Source organism: Epinephelus fuscoguttatus, linkage group LG18, assembly GCF_011397635.1.
Source record: "Epinephelus fuscoguttatus linkage group LG18, E.fuscoguttatus.final_Chr_v1".
NCBI classification, from domain to species: domain Eukaryota; kingdom Metazoa; phylum Chordata; class Actinopteri; order Perciformes; family Serranidae; genus Epinephelus; species Epinephelus fuscoguttatus.
In genome coordinates this window covers 36,198,144-36,219,997 of record NC_064769.1, presented here as the reverse complement: position 1 = coordinate 36,219,997, position 21,854 = coordinate 36,198,144, and the positions used below count along the sequence as shown (strand labels likewise).

The 21,854-nt window shown below is 43.8% G+C and overlaps 1 protein-coding gene across 2 annotated transcripts in view; it reads left to right on the top strand.

Annotated features, from left to right (window-relative positions):
* The window catches only part of shroom3 (shroom family member 3), a 91,909-nt gene that overhangs the window by 1,871 nt on the left and 68,184 nt on the right, over positions 1-21,854 (top strand). The window contains exon 2 of one of the 2 annotated variants that reach the window (XM_049560042.1): positions 10,059-10,213. In XM_049560042.1, the coding sequence (XP_049415999.1) occupies positions 10,059-10,213 (155 nt within the window). Of the gene's footprint in view, positions 1-10,058; positions 10,214-13,402; positions 13,534-21,854 lie in introns of those variants that run through there. The other variant, XM_049560043.1, reaches the window with a different exon arrangement.

Genomic DNA, 21,854 nt, shown 5'->3' with positions numbered 1-21,854 from the left:
GGGGTACTTTTATAGTAGCAGCGCATAAGATCTATACTGAAAATGTACCAAAAATGACGTGCGGCAAAAAATATTTGTCAGTTTCTACCTCACCGTGTGCGTTGCCAGTTTTCCGTCACCAAAATGTTGTAATCATGGGTCAAAGTTTCTTCCATCAACTCTGTTTTTATAGATCACAACTTTTCCGTGGGAAGTAGCATACGCCTCTACAGGCCTCGCTTTGTGTGTACGCAGTTTTTATAAATGGAACCCAGGGTCCTCCTTCATGGAGATCACCATGTTTCTACAGTAGCCCAGAAGGGAAAAACCAAACACACTTTAACATCGCCCACCGTAGTTAGCAGCCCCTACATGACGAGAGCTTTGTAAAAACACAGATTGTCAAGATCATTTTGGCATGGTGTGAAGCAATCAGTCTGAACCAGGGGTCAACAACCTGACCTACATTAAAAAAAAAAAATCGGTAGAAAGAAAATAGTTCCTACATGAAACTGCTCACAACAAGGTCTGTCTTATCTTGAGTAACCAGGTCATGGTTTCTGGAAAGAGACATTGATGTCGAGTTTTCAGATGTATTTTTTTGGCACACCACAAGCTGAGAGACATCTAGATCCATTAGGGGCCGTACACATGCTGCATCTTTAACCGCTTGGAAAATGCGATGTCGGGTGCTGGGTGCTACTTTTCTTGAGCCAGCTTTCAAGAGTGTGGCGGCAGGTTGGCTCAGCGTGGGGGCAACTTTTCCATATTTACTTCTTTACTGAAGAAGGGATAGATATCTGTCAACTTATGAGGGTTGTTCCTTGTCACATGACATGTGGTGCACACTGCTGCGTTCCAAAACTTGAACTCAGTTTATCTCAGGTCTAAAAAGTAGGCGCCCGGGAACACATGTGCGCCGGCATCACTCTGGCGTTTGAGTGCACCTGCTGCACGTTTTCATTGCAAACAATGAATCAGAGGGCGCGAAAAAGTGGCATGTGCACATCTCCTTACACTGGAGAGAAGGCAGACATCTCTATGGCTGATATCTCCAACACTGAACTGCCCCTTTAAAGTTACTCACCAATTAACAAATTATAACTGGCGCTGATTTTTGGGGGATAGCAGCTGCAGGTGCCCAGTTACAGTAATGATGACTAACTGCTTGTTTGTCACATGTCTGCTGCCTTGAATCCTGGAGTTCCTGATTCAGAGTTTTTTAGGTGATTCGCTTAAAACAATGAGATGATGTGCTCAAAAGTTTCACTGTAAGTTTGTGTTCACGATTTACCTTTGTCTGTCGCCCTTAACTGAAAATAACACAATGCAAACAGCTGACTCTAGATGGTTTATACTGACTGGTGATTGGTCAGTGATGCTATCTTATCTCAGCTAAGTGAAGCTGCTGTAAAAGGAAAGTGATCACTAATGATTCCCTCTCTGTCTGTACAGCCATGGTGGCCTCATTTTATTAAAATGCAAATCAGCAGGCTGGTGCTAGTGTGTGTTCGTGTGTGTGTGTGTGTGTGTGTGTGTGTGTGTGTGTGGAGGTTATTCTGGGACGGAGGCCAAACTGCTGTAAAATAGGACAAGAATGTGAATTATGTGTTTTCCTGGGTGCTGTTGAACACACTCATGCTTTTATTCTGTACTGTACCCAGATCAGTGTTAGCGCCGACCCAACATCTGCCCGATGTCCGACCGTCTGTCGGTATCTCTTTGTGTTTCTCAGCGTGGCGTCACTTTTCTGTCTTTCTCTTTACTTCCTCTTCCTTTCAGTCCCCGTCTGTCTTTCCTCATATTTCTTCATATGCAACCAAAGTCCCTGTTTGTTGTCTCCTTCCTTGTTCATACAACAACACAGTTAAAATGTGGGATCACTAGTTTGCAGGTCATCGTCGTGAAGCCCTCCGTCCACCGTGAACCTCCTTTTCTTCCTCTTCTTATAGGCCTTGTCTACACATGTACAGAGATTTTTTCTCCGCGTTCCTCTGTGAAGAGTTTTAGGTCACTCAAACAGAGATTTTTTTAAGAATGCCTTCCAAAGTGTGGATTTAAAGAATCTCTGGTTGCTTTCTATCCGTGTGAAAACAATGACATCATCTATCCAACTCGTGTGTATCCACTGTTGCCTTGTGTAATGAGCATGCGCCTGAAACAACAACAACACCAGTTTGTTTTACATTTTGTTAGCACTGCTCGACAACTTTAGCATTGCTGCTCCACTTCTTGGACTTCTGTTGCACCCGGTGTTACTTTATTCACCTCAGCGTCCGCAGTTTAGAGTCTGCTAGAAACAACAGTTTTGGGTCAGGACCAGCAGATGTTGGGACACGTTTGAGCGTCAGTCCTGTTGCCAGAAGAAAATACTGGCTTTGTACATTTCTGCAGTTATAGTTGTATGTTTCAGATGTATCATATCAGTGTGTCTTAAGTGACGTGATGTATGAGCTGACTTTGTCACCAGGAGGTGGAGGGAAAGGTGGATGGATGGTGTGAGATGCCTACCAAGCTGCAGACCACTGAAGACCAGTGTTCAAACAATGAAAGCAGTTACTTTTGAGCAAGTCATGGCTGCTTTACAAGCTGCTTTTTAGCCACCAAATGCAGGTGTTTTGTAGTGACCTGTAATGTGACCACTGTGGATAGTGCCATGAAAAGTGGTTGTTTGTACTGAGACATCGCTGCATTTCCTGCTGGGATAGTGCCACAAATAGCAGTTGTTTTTACCGAGACATCGCTGTGTTTCCTGCTGGGATACTGCCACAAAAAACAGTTGTTTTTACTGAGATATTAATGTGTTTCCTGCAAAGATAGTGCCACAAAAAGTGATTATTTTTCACACAGCTGTCTTGCATTTACTGCCGGGATAGAGCCAAAAAAAAATGTCGTTTTATACCGAGCTTTTGCTGTGTTTGAAAAACTGGGTATTTTAAGCCCAAACATGATCTTTTCCCACCCAAGTAGCAAAGTAGTTGTGTTAACCACAGCCGTGTTGAAACATTAAGAAAAATAAAGTTTTAACAAATGCACTACATTATAACGTACATATATAACACAACCGTGACCGTTTACAGAAATGTACAATGCCAACATTTATTCTGGTGATTGGGTTGACAGAGTGGAATTGTTGTCAGTTATAAGTGGAAGGAAAACTTCTGCATGTCCAGAGCATCACTTGTATCATTGAATGAGCCATTTTGTCCTTAAATCAGAGGGAAATCAGTGGTTATGAGAACTTCAGCAGGTGTTTTTTAAAAGGTAATATAGCCTGTACGCTTCATTACACTTATGGTGAGTGGAGACAGCAGAAAACAGCTAATGTTGGAGCGTTTGGAGTCGTTTTTGAGTTTGACTGCAGACAGAGATATCATCACCTTCACTGTGTTTAATCACAACCACTGTTGTTATTTACAGATTTTAGCTTTCACTTGTCACAATAACTGCTCAGCTGTGAAACAGTGATCTGATTGAGCGAGGAACGATCAAATGAAGGGAACTGGCACGAAGCCACCGTCTCAGATTTTCAGATTAAAATGAGTTAGAGTGGTTAAACACATGAGGCCTTTTTCAGCAGGAGTGGAATAAGAGAGATTTGCCACCCTCAGCCTGTTTATCATCGGTGCGTTGGATTTTTTTGTGGTTTCTAAGGTGGGTTCAGAGGTCACAGTGAAGGTTTCTGTTAATCCAGGCGGTTCAACGCAGGTTAAACAGTCTTAATGAGTCTTAATCTGAAGGTCTCATGACTGGCATCAAACTGGATGTGCGCTCTAACACTGCTCAGGTTACATCGTCAAACTAAAGGTATGTGGTTAAGTTGTAACCCAAACTCTCTCCTGTGAATATGTACTGCCTCTGTTAGTTCAGCTTTGATCTGCTCTGCTTACTGTGTAAAACCAGCAGCTCCATCACAGTTTTGAAAACTTGTACCCAATCTGAAAAAGATCCATGACGACCTTAAAGGGCAACGTCCGTACTTCTTAACCTGGACTCTGTTAAGTAACTAATGGGAACAACTATTTCTGAAATTGGTCAAGTATTGAGAAACTGCGAAACAGGTCAATTTAACCCGTCAGGCATTTGTGCATTGTCAATTTATATCCAATGAACGTGTTTGTTTTTGTCACTGACAGGCTCAGATTGTTATTTTAAGTGTCTGACAACATTATGAAAGGATCCCTACAGAGATAGAGCTTTGTGTTAAACAGTAAGATCATTTTTGTTTAACCAGAAACAGCCCTGAAATCACCATCACCGAACCCACCAGACTCCATTTAAGGTTGGTGACTGTTGTTCTAAAGACAGTGACTGAGGGAGCCCAGAGCTAAGGAAGGGTCAACAGAAGCTCCACTGGGTCCAAACACGATTACCTCAGTTTTGCTTTCATTTAAATTTAAAAAATTTTGGGCCAACCAAGCCTTGATGACATTCATGCATTCGAGCAGGGGTGTCAGGGAGCCACAGTAGTTCTTTTTCAATGGTATGTAAATCCCCAAGAGTAGGGAGTTACAAAGAAAAAACAATGGGCCCAAGAATTGATCCCTGGGGGACTCCACAAACTAAAGGGGCATATGAATGTAATGATTAAATGATATATTTTGGTGGTTTGAGCTGAAGGTGTGAGAAAGAATAGTATCAGTAACATTGTTAACACTGTGCTACATTACAGAGAAATACAAACCGTACTAATGAACCTTCATTAATATAGGCCTATATTTTATCTCCAAGTGCACGTCACACACTGAGCGAGCCACCTGTTAATGACGCTGTGGGCTAATGGGCATGTAGCTACTTCCATGTTTCACATGATACGTCATGTTTGTAGTCGACCAATGAAGATGAGTTTACATATCACCTTGGGTTCGTCCTTCACCTTCTTGTGGACACTTCCTGTGTCTGTCCTTCCAAATTAAAGTCACACATGGTCCAGTCATATAGGTTTGGATTTATTTTGACAAGGCGCAGCTCCTGATAGAGTTTCACATTTGTTTTTGTGTCTGCCACTAAGCGACCAATAAAATCTTGCCGACTAATGACCTTTCTGGTCATCTAATGTTTGATCGACTATTAGGGGGCAGCCCTAGTTTTTATTCCTCGAAATACTGATCTGTTTTTATCCTTCAGATGAAACTTAAAAGGAAAAATCACAGTTTGGTTGAACTGCAAAAAACTCATCCTCACCAAAACCTTAACCTGTGATGTGGGGTCAGAATGCTTCATTTCAAGTTGTCTCGAGCCAGCAAGGGACGACTGCACTCATCAAAATCAATTCGGTAACTTTCTCTTGGCAGCGCCCCCCCACTGCTGTCAGAGGATATTTTCCCAAATCACACAGTCTTTATTGATTAGAGGAGGTATGTTGTTTCAGTCACGGTATGAACAGGCTGAGCCGCTCTGTTTGGATATCTCCGTCCGCAGGATAATGAATTTCAGCTGGAATACCACAGTCAGTGACATACACACACACACACACACACACACACACACACACTCTCACAGAGTTACTGAGTGATTCTGCGGGCCTTATTTGGGTATATTTATTCCTGAAAAAGGCAAACACTTCAGGCATGTGCACAGCTCCACAGAGCTGAGGAATGATTTATATTTTTAACACACTGTTTTTCCTTCACAGCTCGAGAGGATGTTTCATTTCCTTTATGTCAGCACAGCTCATTAGACACACCTCACACTTACACATGTCAACAGTGTACATACTTATAAAAACCTGTCTTTGTTTGTCGGCAGCCTGGGTGTCACATCACTCCCCCATCTGCTGATGAGTTTTATGAGATGTAATTGTGTTCTGTTGTTGGGTTTTGCCCCCTCAGGGCCACCGTACATAGGTGATTTAAGTCACTCAGCGCATACAGTACATGAGCGTACTGTGATTCAGATGTCGGAGCTGCAGTGTGTGGGCTAAAACACATAACGCTTTTGTTGAAACACATGTTGTAATTCAGGAGAGGGTCAGACACACCCTGTGAGAAATTCTTGGCAGTTGTTTTAACATTCAGAGAGTCCCAGCTGGGCGGGGTTTATTATTTTAGAACAGAGCTAGATACCTTTGTCAATCACAGGACAGTGTGTGAAAACAACTATGAAATAAAGCGACTTTCTGGTGTTAGTTATGTTTCTAGCCCTCGTCGTGAACCTGACCGTTGATCTATGTAATTAGCTACAGGTTCCCGAGGGGTTGTTTCAAGGTCAGATTCATCGTCGTCAGGTACTGGGACCAGAAAATCTTGATTTGGGCAGAGACAATTGGAACAACCAAACGGCTTCAAGAGTGCAAACTGTATTGCCTTTGTATTTGGAGAGAGAAGTCATGGGTTTTCCCATTCATTTCAATACAGTCAGAGTTTTATTCGGAGGAGCATCTAGTGGCCGTGACAGGAACTGCATCATATTGCTCTCAAGGCCCAGACACACCAAACGAGCCCGGTGTCACTCCAAAGTCGTCAAAATCTGGCACTTGGGCAGTGACTTGCAGCATCAGAAACCAACGAAAAAAGGCGTCCTTTAACATCAGCATAGTTTATTGGTGCCCGGTGAGGTCAGGGGTAATTGTGGTCGGACGAGGACGAAAGTTAAGGCAGCAAAAATCTGACGGGCTGGTGGGAAGGGTGGCGGATGAGTCCAACAACACCGACACCGACTTTCACCCGAGAGAGCGGTGTTTGCGTCTTGTAAGATTCTAAAGCCAAACCCTTTTGTTTTTCCTAAATCTAACCACGTCAATTTGCGGTGTTGTACCGATGTAGTGCTTTTATTTTGAAAGAGACTGTATGCAAACGTTAAATTTCCTGTGAAAGCAGAAGTGTATCTTGAAAGAAGACAACGCATGTAACCGGCTGAAGTTGACACGGCATCCCAGAACGTCAACAACCGACGCACCCAGGGTACCTTGGACGTCGTATGTGGACGTGGAAAGTCCATGACCAAATGTCAATATGTGACAAGGTCGGAGTAAGAATGAGTTGACGAAAACCAACATCAAAGAACTAGTGGCAATGAAGGCCACCAGACTGTTCACTGTGTCACCTCACGTCGCCTGTGTTATGGCCAAAAAGTTGCACTTGAACACCCCGCAAACACTACAGCCAACTAGCGTGCACGTTGTGCGTCTGCGTGAGAGGAAATAACTCTTCATATCAATAGATACTGTACACAGCAGCAAGTCATCAGCTTGTCTAACAAACACACACACACAGTAAATAGGACAGAAGACAAAAGATATGAACATCTAATGTCAGTTGTGTTGCTGTGTTTGGGAGACCAAACACAGCAAACGTCCAGGAATCCAGTCTGAGCTGGTGACGTTTGTGCAGAGACATTTTGACGGCCGACTCAGGATTTGATTGAGCTTATCTCACAGAGGACAAGACCGCAAGACAGTGTGACCTTACAGAGCACACACACACACGCACAGTGATAAACACACAGGCGTACGTTGTGATACAGCTGCACACTCTCTGACAGGCTGCTGAGAGGCATCACTGGCAGCACTGATAATGCAGTGGGCTCGTACTGATTTCATACACTGTGTGTGTGGGTGTGTGTGTGTGTGTGTGTCAGACTGGGAGTTACAGTTGAATCATCATCACTTTAGACAACAACAATGTACGATTGATGACAAACTTGGAAACATGTCTGTAAATTGACCTGCGGTTTCACACCGTGTTACGTTAGCAAGCCGGAGCTAACAGTAGGGTGACCATATTTTGATTTCCAAAAAAGAGGACACTCAGCCGGCCATGACATGGCCTACTTAAATGATACTCGCAGTTTACTCAAAGATGCCTTATAATTTTAATATATTTAAAAGTTATATGTATGGATAGAAAATTCAGTTATATTACAAAATAATATCTCTCAAAGACAGAAATTCAGATAGGCCCCAATAGGGGACACATACACACACTAGAGTGTGGCGATCGGAGCCCAACGGTACCCGACGGGTCGGGCCGGGTTTGGTCAAAAATGTAGCTATAAATTGTATTCGGGCTCGGGTCGGATTCGGTCAGCTTTCAGTGAAAATGTAGTGTAAAAATAAATAAAATCCTATTGTCTGTCCTGTTTGTTGCTTGGGCACTGTTATTTACGTGACAACACCTGAACATAACACACACAGACACACATTGGCTGTTTGTTTCTACCTCTCCCCTCTCTGGAAGTCTCGGACCTCCAGCCGCCCGCCTCCGCCTTGATTAAACGCTGAAAATAAAATAAAAGAGGGAGACAGGTTTTTCCTATTTTATCTTATTTTGTTTTATTTCTCCCTCTCCACTCACTGGAAGCCTTGGACCTCCTGCCTCCCGCTCCAGTCTCAAACACGGAGGTCTCCCTCTCGGCTGAGCACGCTCGGCCTGTTAAATAGCCTGTAACCACTGTGTGACACAAACTCAGTGCTTTGGTCATTAAATAATGTCGGGCTCGGTTCGGGTTCGGACAGAAATATGCTGCCCGTGCCACACTCTAACACACACACACACACACACACACGGAAAACCGGACATTATCATCAGTTTATAAAAACGCCCCGGACGGGACATGAAAAGTGGACATGTCCAGGCAAAAGAGGACGTTTGGTCAGCCTAGCTAACAGGCTAAAAGGTTTTGGAAACATAAGTGCAAGTGCAGAATGCAAATTTACCTTTAGCAAGTTGCTTCAATTCTAAATAATGAAAATGTTTAGCTGTCATAACTTTGTGGCACCCCAGTTAAGTTGCTAACGTTAGCCTAAATTCTGTTATCGTAGCATCTTGGCTCCCACGAAGTTGATGTTCCAGTCATGAATGGGTTTTTTCCTGAGATAACCTCTAATTGAAATGGTATAGCAACTCTTGACATTGGAAGTAACCCTTGGTCACTACTTTAGGTTAAAAAAACACGTTAGCTGGACAGGCTAACATTATGCTAAAGCTAAGACAAAGTTTAATCCAATTCTTACACATCCTGTATGTTTGGTTATGATTGCTAAGATGATTAGACAATCACAGCTGGGGAGGGGTTTAGTAAACAGTCAGTTTAATACACTATTGCAGGGATGACGTTTTTGTGGGCGATCCCGGAAGCTTGCGTCATCCTGGTTCCCTCGACAAAAAGCCAATCGGAATTTATCCACCCGATTTTGGATTGGAGTAAAAGTTCTTGTAACTTACATGTTTTACTCAGCAAGATAATCTTGACAAATGAACACCACCTTTCATGGTTTTTGAGTCTTGGGTCTGACCCGGGCTTACCTTACACCACCGTGTAGAACAAAACATAGAAGTCTCTTAAACTCGTGTTAACCGCAGACCTTATTCCAGGTATCTCACCAAAAACCCATTCAAAAAAACTTCATTGATTTTGAGACAATGGAACCGGGAGTGCAAACATGCTCACTCGTAGGACTCATTCCTGCACCGCTTCATTAGAAATGGCTTTGTCTTTCCCAAGAGTGTTCCACCTATCCTGCCCCTCTATGCTGTGATTGGCTGTCTAACCCTAATCATGACCTCTTTGCCTCTAACTGTGTCCGACCTCGACATGTCGGTGTGATGAGCACTAGCGAGTCTTAACATATGAGGGTGGGACCAGGTGAAACACCATCCGAATTTTGTACTTTTTCTTAAAATAGAACCCCATAAAAAAAGAGCGACAGACAGGATGTGAGAAAGACAAAGCCACCGGGCAAACAGCCGACAGTGACCCTCTACATATCACGCACATCAAGTGTTTCCTACCTACCAGAACAATAGAAACCCTGATAACAGCTGCCACAGTAAGTGTGACTCAACAAGTTTCATCACTGTGTGCCCAGTACAGAGATACTGTAGGACATGTTTGGCCTGGTTTAGCACAAAGACGAGAGGGAAGGCAGGACGGCAGTATGAACCCAGAAGACCTCTGAGGTCACTCCGTTATTTCTTTTATGAGCTTGGCGGTGTTCACCTACTGAGCTCTCCTTCATTCCAGGTCAGGACCTGACTGCATAATGAGCTGGTGCTTTAGTAAATCATTGGCTAAATACACGCACATTTCGGCTGTCTCAGTAAGCCTGTCCTGAGGTGTTTGTATTTGTGTCTGTGCAGGTGGAGGAGGGCGGCAAGGCGGACAGCTTGGAGCAGCCTCTGCTGGTCGGGGATGAGATCATCGTCATCAACGAGGTGGAGCTGACTGGATACAGACAGGAGGCCATCGCTCTGGTCAAAGGATCGTACAAGACGCTGCAGCTCACCGTCCGCAGGTACAGACTGTGACTTCATTTTAGGAAGACTGGGTTTGTTGTACTCGTCACTCTCTGCCATATTTCTGTGGCATAATTTATGTTAGTTATTCTAACCAGCAGAAAATGAAAGGATAAAGTCTCAGCTATAAATAGAGACGTTTTAATGAACACTCATTTTTCTAAAATGAGATGATTTGTGAATGCTGTGCATTAGTGCGGCACAGTGAGCAGAGGTTAGCATTGTCACCTCACAGCAAGAGGGTTTCTGGTTTGACCCTCTACGTCAGGGTTATTCAACTAAAATTCAAGAAGGTCCAGTTAGAGAAAATTTCCTTATGCAAAGGTCCGAAACATCATAATGTCGAACTTGCGATATGATTTAGTGTGATATATACTGAAGTAGCCTAGTAGCTGTATCAACATCTGCAAGTAACCGACATCTATCAAATCAAGTAAAGAAAGTACCATTCAAAAGCATTTCGACAATACTAACTGTCACTTAACACTGAACTATACAGATATGCATTTAAAAATCTAATCGTTTTTGAAAAATTGTGCATCTTAAAATACAGTGTTTAATTTTAGAAAAAATAAATTTTCCTTTTTCTTTGTTAACTGTTTCACAACTTTCACAATAAATAAATAACAATTGAAGAGTTTTACAGCTTCTCTTTCTTTACCTCTTTTCCCACTCCCCCACTTTTTGTTGTTCAGTGAGAGACCTGGGCTCGAGTTGGTCCTGCCAGGATTTTAAATCTGGACTGGAATGGTGTCAGGGCCACTCTCATACACATGTGCAGGTGCTCATTGGTGAGCCCGGAACCATATTTAGTTTTTATTATGTTCACTGTGGAGAAAGCTGCCTTGCAGCTGTATGTCAAACATGGTCAAGATGTACAGGGCTACTTTCCTCAGACCTAGGAAAGCTGTCTCAGAGACCATTTGGAGCCAGAAAGTGGCAGAGTCAGTTCTTTCAAACTGCTCTTTCAGGGCTAAATCTGCTTGGCGATCAACCACTCCTCTCTTCCTCTGTTTCTCTCCGTCCCTCGTTCACTTGCTTCTCTGTCTTCATTCCCTGTATCACTTTCTTTGTTTTCTATATTTCTGTCTTTCTATTTTTTTTTATCATATTTTCGTTTATCACTCGCTTCTCACCTCTCCTGTCCGGCCGTATACACAGAGTTGCCATGTTAATCGCCTGGAATGCAGAGATTTGATTGGCTGGGTGGCGTCACGTGGGATGGCTTAACTCGCATGCAATTGGTCTGTGCATTTCCTGAGCAGCTAAACCGGTGCCGTAATGACTAGAAAAGTTGCACCGGTTAAAATAGAAGCGCCCCATCAAAATTTAAAATTGCTTAATAATTTACTGGTCATAGGTCTGGTACAGGACGGCGTCTGGGTCAAGACTCGGACCACGGTCCGTCTGTAAGTGACCAAGGCTCTACATCAATGCTGTAGGTACGGCATCGATTCGATGCATAAAAGTATAAACCCCGCTTTACACAGGCAGCGTGGCCACGAGCACAACACAATTTTATAATATGTTTCATAGTTTTAAATGCTATAAAACTCACCAAAATTAAGTGACTTTCGAGTGTTTTAGCATAATAGATGAGTGCAGGTCAAGAAAACAAACATATTGATGTTACATTTTTGTTTCTGTGACCTTCAAAGGACCAGAAAATAGCTGAGTGCCAACCAACCCCGGTCTCCCCTAATGCTAGATACGACTCAAGTTGATCTGACTGGTGCTGTCAGATTTGAGACACAAATCAAACCTGAAATCCAAAGACAACTGACCTTGGATATTTCTACTAATGGCATGAACCCAGTCGGGTTGAGGTCGGTTAGCAGAACTCAAGTGTGTGAAAGAGAGACACAGAGAGGTTCACAGAGCCCCTGTGGCTGATGGGTAATGAATGACAAGCAGGAAATTTAGCAACAAGGAAAAACACCTGTTGAAGCATTTTTCAGATTTTTGGATTTCATTAAACAAATACTAATGACTAATGACTCATACGTTCACACATGACACTTTTGAATGGTTTTCAAATGGTATTCATCTTCGTACAAACAGCACATATGAATCACTGACATGATTGACACCTTCGGGAGTTCCCTTCTACCTCCCCCACCTTCCTGGTTACCAGTGTAATCTGTAACTGGTCAGGATTCTGCTCCACATCCTGGTTCATAGTCCAAATCAGAGCTGGTTGTCTGGAGCTAACACACACACACACACACACACACACACACACACACACACACACACACACACACAGGCAGGATAACACTCTTTATCACCTGTTATCGCTCATCATTCATCACTAGTGCTGCCATTACTGATTATTACACATTATAGGGTTAATTAGAGAGTAATAGTGAACTCATACGTCCTTTGAAATTCACCTCCTTCTTTCTACGTACCAGTGAAGCTGTAAACAGAGAGCAGCATGTTGTTTATCTTTTGGTCGATTCAGTTGTGTTTTTTTAATTAGATTTATTTCCAAACTGTGAGACAGCTTTAGACTTGTTCTTGTTCCTGCTCCAAAACACTGAGCCACATGCCCCGTGAGCTTGCTTATACTCAGCTAACCGCTAGCTAGTTAGCTTGTTCCTTGCTGGAGCCGCCATTTTTTAACATGTTGGTTTATATTTATGGCTGACATCAACCAGTGACGTCACTTGCGTGTTGCCCAAGGGAGACAAACCGCTGAATTAACAGTTTGACCTGAGGTTAGCTTTGTGAGACAGATGCTAATGTTAGCTTTCTTAGCTAGTTTAGATAGCATTTTAATCAGGTGTTAAGCTGTATAATATATAATGGGCTAACAAGTAGACACCACATTATTAAATCAGTCAAATCAGTGTTGAAATAACGAGTTTCAGGACAGTGATGGAAAGATATTAATCAGGTCTGTTCAGCATTGTGGAGAGGAACACAATTAGTCAGTCACGTAGCATCTGTTTTAGCATTCAGCTCGCTGCCTTGCCCAGTACAAAGCCAGGTATTTGGGTTTGGGGTGTGACTGCTTGCAATGCTGCTGTTGCTACTGCAGCTTTTATTTACTGGAAGACGCGTGAGAGGCATGACACAATACAGGACTTTAGACTTCAGACACAAACACACACACACACACACACACACACACACACACACACACACTCACTGCAGGACAGGTGTAAAGGCACACATGGCATTATGGGAAGGTGTGGTGAGGAGGGTAGGCGTGAGAATTTCTCCTCCAGGCGAGCAGAGAGCAGCGGCGTGTTTTGGTCTGATCGGCTTCCAGCTAGAATCTGATGGGGAACCACGAGAAGTCGACAGCTCTCAGGTGTGTTTTATAAAAGTCGACGTTGTGTTTGTTTTGCTTCTACTGCAGCAGACGAGGAGGTTTAAACAGTGGACCTTGATTTGCATGTTGTTGCCATGTGCAGTGGGCTGTGCAGCAGGCTGCATACCTGGGCCGCATTCACCTTTGGACTGTAGTGCCCTGCTTAAGTTTCAATTCCTGGCAGGAAAATGCAGGCTCATATTTTGCAGGAAAAACATTTTGTACACACATTATGTGACTGACAGCTGCAGCACACACCACATGTGTCATACTGACAATATTAGTCAAGATAACAGTAGCTGGGACAGGAAATTAATTCAGTAAAATGACTGTTTTGTGGAGAGTCATCACAGACACACAGAAGTCTGAAAATAAATTAAGCATGTGACGTTTAACAGTTTTTTATTATTTATTTCAGCGTTACTTCTGAGAGATCGTGTTTTCTCTGTCAGTGTGATGGGTGGATAGGGTGCCAAAAACTGCAATACCCATGAGCCTCAGCTGCTGTTGCTATGGAGAGGAACACAGTCATGGGGATGAGTCAGGGTGGTAGCAAAGTCAGAACACTGTTGCTGCAGTTGGGAGCAAAACATGTTGCTATAGTTACTGAATTCATCCCAAACTGATCCAGAATCTGAAGGTGACGTTGTTTAAACTGTTGAGTGTTTAAAGCAGGGGCAAAAATCTGATGATAATCTTTGAGCATATTGTAATTTAAGTGGACTGAGAGAAAACTGGTCTCCTGCACCTCCTGTTGGCTCTGTTTTCAGGCTTTAGAAAATCTCGGCTTTGACGGGAGGCTGGCCAATCACAGGTCATTTCAGAGAGAGAGTGTTTCTATTGGCTGTTGTACAAGTACAGATGTGCGTGCACGTCCTTTCAGATGGGGAAAGCCTGATTCAATGGCGGAGAATTCTGCAGAGAAGGTTGCTATTCCAGCAATGGCAACAACTGCCTACACTGCAAAGCAACCCAAAAAAAGGAAGATGGACTTCTCAAAAAGAGAGTCTGAGACTGAACAAAATTCAACAAGTGTCAATATTGGCAAAGCCTATTTTGCTTATAGTTATATTCAGCCCTCTGCTAAGCTGCAGCTTCATGTTTATGTGGCTAACGTTAGCTAGAGCCTCTCGAATCACAGTGTGTCCACTAGACTCACAAGTCAGTCTTTAGACGCTTTGCTTAACTACAGACTGATGTCTTTCTCCCTGATTTTGTGTTTAGATGGGCGGATACAATTTCAGACTTTAAAAAACTCCCTACGTTGCAGAACCAGTAGTAAATCCGCAGGGCGGTCCTTCGGTGGCTCGCTGAACTCTTGTGCTTGTAAACACAGTCCCACTAGAAACACGTGTAGCGGTACAAAATGGCTCAGCCGCGCTTGCAGAAACGCCGTCAAAGTTCAGCGGATGTTTGTCGCGTTTGCGGCGACACATTCTCGCCAACTAAAAGAAACAAGCATAATCTTTTACAAGGCCATGACTCATCCGTCCGGCCGGACTATAGAGGGAATCGCCTTGTTGTTTACAAATACTTCCGGGTAGAAAACCAGCAGAGCTTTTAGCTAAACACACACACTACACGCTTTTAGCTATACACTCACATTTTTCACATCACTGTATCACCGTTTAGACTAATCCGATGTTTGTAAAGTCTATAAACACAATGATTGAACAAACATTACTATTTCTTAGCCGTTAGCGGTGTCTGTAATAAGTAATAACTCAATAAACGGTCCGTAAATTTCTTTTTTTTTCCAGCGGATATCTTAGTTACAACATGAGTGAGCTAGCAAAGCAGTTTTGTGTTGCTATGTGTGGTATTTATTCAGTTTTGGGAAATCACGATGTCTAGAAAGCATCAGTGGCTGCAGCTGACAGGGACAGCTAACAGCAGCAGCAAAGCTAACATCAGGACGTCATCTGTTAAAAGCCTCCCGTTGCCGGTTACGACATGAAACTACTCCAGTTAGCTCAATCATGTTGTAACTAAGACATCCGCTGGAAGAAATATTTTCTTCACGGATGAGCACACGTTTGATAAAACGGAGTTAAAGCTCTCGGCATCCATTTTCAAGCTCTGTGTGTCTTTTTCAAAAATGCAAGAGGCGTTGCTTTGTTGCCGGCCGTTTTCGTCGGTGTGTTAAACACACTTTAGAGAGGAGTGTCCCCAGACTATCAGAAGGCGGAGATCTCTGATTGTCTGGTGGCGAGACTATATGTCCACTGGAAGAAGAGCAGTTAGCAGCTCAGGAGACTGTCCCCAAGTCAGTGGCCGCGGCAACCGGAATCCAGCCAGGGTAAACCTTTGCACCAGGTGACCGCCCTGCCCCGACTACGCAAACTTTCTGTTGCTGCTGTTACACAAGTTAGTCCCAGTGCTGCCAACCTAAGATTCACCTCTAGAGCTGACGCTGCCTCTCTTCCTGGAGAAGCTGTCGACAGCAGCAGGGAGTTAGGCGGAGGGAGATGGGGGTGGCTAGCTAATTTTCGTCTCTTCCAACTGAGGTGGTTACATGAGGAATTTTTATTCTGATTGTGTAATTACTCAGTTTATTAATGAGATATTAGGGTCCCTGTATATGCACCTACTGTGTGTGAGACTGTGAACCTGACTTACTACACTCCAAATAATGCATCCAGTTTCTCATCTCTTTAAATAAGACACAACATGTACATCAGACAGCTGTGGAGTTGTTGGAAGGTGGAATTTAGCTGTTCTGTGATGAGTGGATCTCCTTTAAATGGTTTCCTCTTTTGTGAGCTACACTTCCTCTGCCTCGCTCTTCTCTGTCATGACTTCCTCCTCGCAATCCTCCGTCAGATCTCCTCCTGCTGCTGCAGAGTAACAGCCTCTCAGGGACAATAAAGATTTATGGGATTGAACTGATGACTATTGCTGCAGAAGGGCTGAAGTCTGTGTGTGTGTGTAAGAGTGCGCTATTCGGCAGGTGTTATAGAGGTGTGTGTGTGACTGTGGCAGGTGCTCGCTGGCTGTATAGTTGTCCTCCATCCTCTGTGTCACTTAGACAAAAGGTGTGTGAGACGTTGACACCATCACACCTGCCAGACACAGCCACACCTCCCTCTCTCCTCCATACCTGCTGCGCTCCCTCTGACTGAGTGCCTTCAGGTGAGCCCTGATTGGCTGAGGGCAGAGTAGTAAAGAGAGAGGTAGAGACACTCAGTGAGAGAAAGTCATGCCGCAGCAAGCAGGAAGCAAACCAGAGTTATCTGAGGAGCTGCCACTCAGAGCTGTAAGTCTGTCAAAATGTGTGTTTCACTGGTGTGTTTTTAGTGAGTTTATTTAATGGACTGAGAACGAATCACGCTCGAGCATGAATCAGTCTTCAAGTAAAGATGGACGGCGTGATGATAGAAGCTGTCCTGATACATACTGTGTCATGAAGTTAACGTTACTTTCATTTAATTGTTGTTATTGTCTTATCGTCTGACTGATCTATTTCCTGACCTATCAGATTTCTTCTTAGTGCTGTCATAACTCAGCATATATCTTTGTACAGTTAGAAATAATCAACAAAATTACAAAAACAAGACCAAAGTTGAACTAATCCAGAATTATCCTTTAGTGATTCTTGAAAATGCAACTGTGCGGCTGAAGAAAAACATAAAATCATTCATATTCCGATCCAGGAAAATCTATTTGATTGAGTGTCAGGAGATCAAAACAAGCTGTGGATATTGTGTGACAACACTTGACAACAATTTTAGGCCAACAGGCTTCAGCAGGTCACACCCGTTTCAGGCTGCTGGGCTTGGCTGAATTAAAATGTCTAAAGGCATCAACATGTAGGAATGCAGTTTGTTACTGGTAACAAGTGTTTTCTGGCTCTATTTGGAGAGTCATAAATGTTTTTCTTGGATCCTGTCATTGGTTGTAAAACACCTGTGTGGGTATCACTGACAACACTGACCTTTGACCTCTGCTCTACTCAACTCGACTTCTCCTTGGTTTCCATTAGCAAAAGCTGTGGATGGTACGTTGGTATCATCTGGGTCGAGTTTCCAAGCAAACCGAGCAGATACTAAACAGTGGATTTAAAACTATAAACCCCCACCCTTTGGTGTGGACTCCTGTTTTGAAGCCTTGTGTTTGGCAGCACGGTCGTCGCCATCTTGGTGTTTTGGAGCCAGAAGTGAACATGTGTGGATAAAAGTCTGGACGAGCAAGGAGTGGATCTGACTCATAGACTATGTGACGCCTCGCAGACATCCTTTCATGCGAAGTGGACACACCCTTAATTACGCATACATTGAAGCCTTAATAACATTCAGCAGGTGAGTTATATAAAATGTCACCCCTCGAAAAGTTGTCATAAAGTGGGAAATTATATAAGGAGACCAAAACTGTTTGTTGCGCGAGGCTGCAAACTTCATTTTAACACGGGGGTCTGCAGACACTAACTTGCTCTTGGAGCCAGCCTGTAAAGACTGTCATTTTTGGCACTTCCACATTGGCTTCATTTTTCAACCCGGCTTGGTTAAAACACTGCGGACCACTGACTGGTCAGAGAGAATCACCACTAGTGTGACATCCTGCACAAATCTTCTGTTTTTAAATAGCCAAGCTACTGACAAAAAATGTCACCCTGCAAAACCATGTTTAGGGTGACTGATGAAGTGCTGACATTTCTCTGTTTGGTGGATATACTTATACCTAGGCGAGATGGCGGCTGTTAACCACTGTTTGAGACCAACAAACAACAAGACTGGTCGGTCTCACACCCCCAAAAGTGGATGGTTTTTTAGTGAGACATCAGAGGAATTTCCAGTGGTGATTGTGTCCCCAAAAGCTGTGTATTTGAAATGCAGTGTTGTCACATCCATAGTCAATACAAATGTATATACAAGCAGTAAAAGTTTTTTAGAGCCAAGAGTATCAGCTGCATTTCCAGCGGGAATCGTGCAATCTGAAGCAGGTGTTTTTTAGCAAGACATCAGTGGAATTTCCAGCAGCAATTGTCCCACCAAAACTGGGTGTGTTTTAGCAAGACATCAGCTGCATTTCCAGTGGCCATTGTGCCACCAAAACTGGGTGTGTCTTAACATCAGCTGCTATTTCCAGCAGTGATTGTGCCACCAGATGGCAGTGTGTTTTAGTGAGGATTCAACGTATTTCCAGCCATGATTGTGCCGCCAAAAGCAAGTGTTTTTTAGCAAGACCTAGGTGCCATTTCCAGCTGCAATTGTCCCACCAAACCTTGGTGTGTTTTAGCAAGACATCAGCAACATTTCTTGCGGCGACTGAGCCATCACAACAGGTTTTTTTTTTTACTAAGACTTATGCTGCATTTCCAGCCGCATTTGTGCAATCAAAAGTGGGTGTTTTTTAGCGAAAATGAATGGTATTTCCAGCAGGGATTGTACCTCCAAAACTGGGCATTTATCTCATTCATCTCCCTCTGACTGTGACACCAAAGCCCGGTATTTTTTAAGTGAGACATTGGCTGCGTTTCCAGACGTGATTGTGTCACTAAAGGCAGGTGTTTTAAGCCAAAACATGATCTCTTTGAATATAAACCTAACCTTAGCATAGCCACACGTTAATCACAGCAGTGTTGAAACGTAAAGAAACTTAAGTTTCAAAATGTCCGCTACATAATGACATGCTAATGCAGTGTGCCTGTGATGTGCAGAAACACATATGACAACATTTATTCTGGTGATTGGGTTGTGGCAGGTGTATGTTTGAACGTGGACAGAGCCCGGCTAGCTGTTTCCCCCTGCTTCCGGTCTTTATGCTAAGCTAGGCTAACCAGCTGCTGACTCCAGCTCAGAGATCAGATTGATACTGATTGCCTCATCTCACAGTAAGAAAGTGAGGAAGAGTATCGCCCAAAATGTTGGACCATTCCTTTGAAGTCCTGTCAGCGGATGTGTCTGTCGTGCTCTCAGATGGAGTCTGGGTGGGATGCAAAGTGATCAGAGGTTTCAAAGTGGTGAGCAAAGGAAGCCTGACTGACCACTCACATTTTTTTGAGAGTGGGTGGATGGTGTGTAGCATGTGTGTAGCGAGTGTGTTACCTGACACTGGCTGTCTTCATGGGTGAGGAAAGATTATCAGCCCTCACCTGTGCACTGGGTGTGTGTCAGTGCAGAGTGTGTGTGTGTGTGTGTGTGTTGCCTATATGCCTCCTTGCGTTGCACCTTGCAGCTGTTTTTCCACTGTTTTGTCCTTTAATCCGCAGTAAGCAGCAGTGTGCACTTAACTGGTGTAACGTTACACATGAAGAGTGTTTTGTTTTCCTCGAGGCACAAGGAGGAAACTACAGACAGGAGCAAAGGCTGCTCAAAGTGCAAGCATCATTTTTAGTGCTTGTCATAATGGCATATTGTGTGTCAGAGCAGAAAGTCTTAACTCTGCTGGGTCACATTTCTGCTAAAGGCTGCAATAGATAGAGAACAAAATAGTGATGATGAAGATATTCTTAGAGCGACACCAGTAGCTAAAATGTGAAGTTTGTTCTGAGGATGGTGCCAGAAGAAGAGCTCACACAGTCACTGAGCTTAGGTTGATGTGAGTATCTCTGCAGAGCTTTACACTGTACATCAGTAACTTTAACATTTCTCATATTCTGGTTCTCTGGCGGAGGAGCTCAGAGCACAGCCGGGTCAGTGGGACTTGTTGGAGGCGGCTAAGAGGCTGTAATAAAATGAGGCAGCTGTGAGTCAAGTCAGGGACCCTGGACTATGTTGGAAGCTTTACCGGGGCTGGAGATGCAGTCACAGAAGGTGAGAGGAGAGCCAGGGCCTGCAGAGCATGATGGAGAACCAGACAGAGGGAGGGAGGTCTGCGGTGCCCACAGCTGAGTGTTCACTGGTGGTTGTCCTCCAATATCCACTGGGCGTGGAGCCTCCAACATGCTCTGCAGGCCCTGGCTCTCTGCTCACAGCTTCTTTAATTTTAAGTCACTATGGCTCTTCTTTGAGTGCTGCTAAAAATAGACTCGTTTTTTATAGTAAAAGAATATTTTTTAACATGTGCACAGAAGAATGAAAAATATGGAAAGCTGAGGGTAGGTGATGAATCCATAGTTTAGTAGCCAGATGCTCCAGGTTAGGAAACATTTTAGCTCCCTCCATCACCATAAAACCTCCTTGGGTGTCTTGAACTCCATGTAGGCTGCCTCCTCATTCTCGGGCTGCAAAGTTTCATGGCTGGAGTCCTCCACATTGGTGACGGGGTCAAAGGTTCGACTTGTGTCATTGACTTTCAAAATAAAATGACGTCTTGATAATAGTAATTTAGATGTCAAAACATTACACATATACTGCACATCTTTTAACCTGGTTTTATTCTGAAAAATAAAAAATATATCTTTCTTCTCACCCACTGCCTGCCCACATGTAGTTCAGTTTTACAAGAGAATTATGTGTTTGTGTTAAATACAGTACAGGCCAAAAGTTTGGACACACCTTCTCATTCAATGCGTTTTCTTTATTTTCATGACTATTTACATTGTAGATTCTCACTGAAGGCATCAAAACTATGAATGAACACATGTGGAGTTATGTACTTAACAAAAAAAGGTGAAATAACTGAAAACATGTTTTATATTCTAGTTTCTTCAAAATAGCCACCCTTTGCTCTGATTACTGCTTTGCACACTCTTGGCATTCTCTCCATGAGCTTCAAGAGGTAGTCACCTGAAATGGTTTTCCAACAGACTTGAAGGAGTTCCCAGAGGTGTTTAGCACTTGTTGGCCCCTTTGCCTTCACTCTGCGGTCCAGCTCACCCCAAACCATCTCCATTGGGTTCAGGTCCGGTGACTGTGGAGGCCAGGTCATCTGCCGCAGCACTCCATCACTCTCCTTCTTGGTCAAATAGCCCTTACACAGCCTGGAGGTGTGTTTGGGGTCATTGTCCTGTTGAAAATAAATGATCGCCCAACTAAACGCAAACCGGATGGGATGGCATGTCGCTGCAGGATGCTGTGGTAGCCATGCTGGTTCAGTGTGCCTTCAATTTTGAATAAATCCCCAACAGTGTCACCAGCAAAACACCCCCACACCATCACACCTCCTCCTCCATGCTTCACAGTGGGAACCAGGCATGTGGAATCCATTCGCTCACCTTTTCTGCGCCTCACAAAGACACGCGGTTGGAACCAAAGATCTCAAATTTGGACTCATCAGACCAAAGCACAGATTTCCACTGGTCTAAGCCAGGGCCTGCAGAGCATGATGGAGAACCAGACAGCGGGAGGGAGGTCTGGGGTGCCCACAGCTGAGTGCTCACTGGTGGTTGTCCTCCAATATCCACTGGGCGTGGAGCCTCCAACATGCTCTGCAGGCCCTGG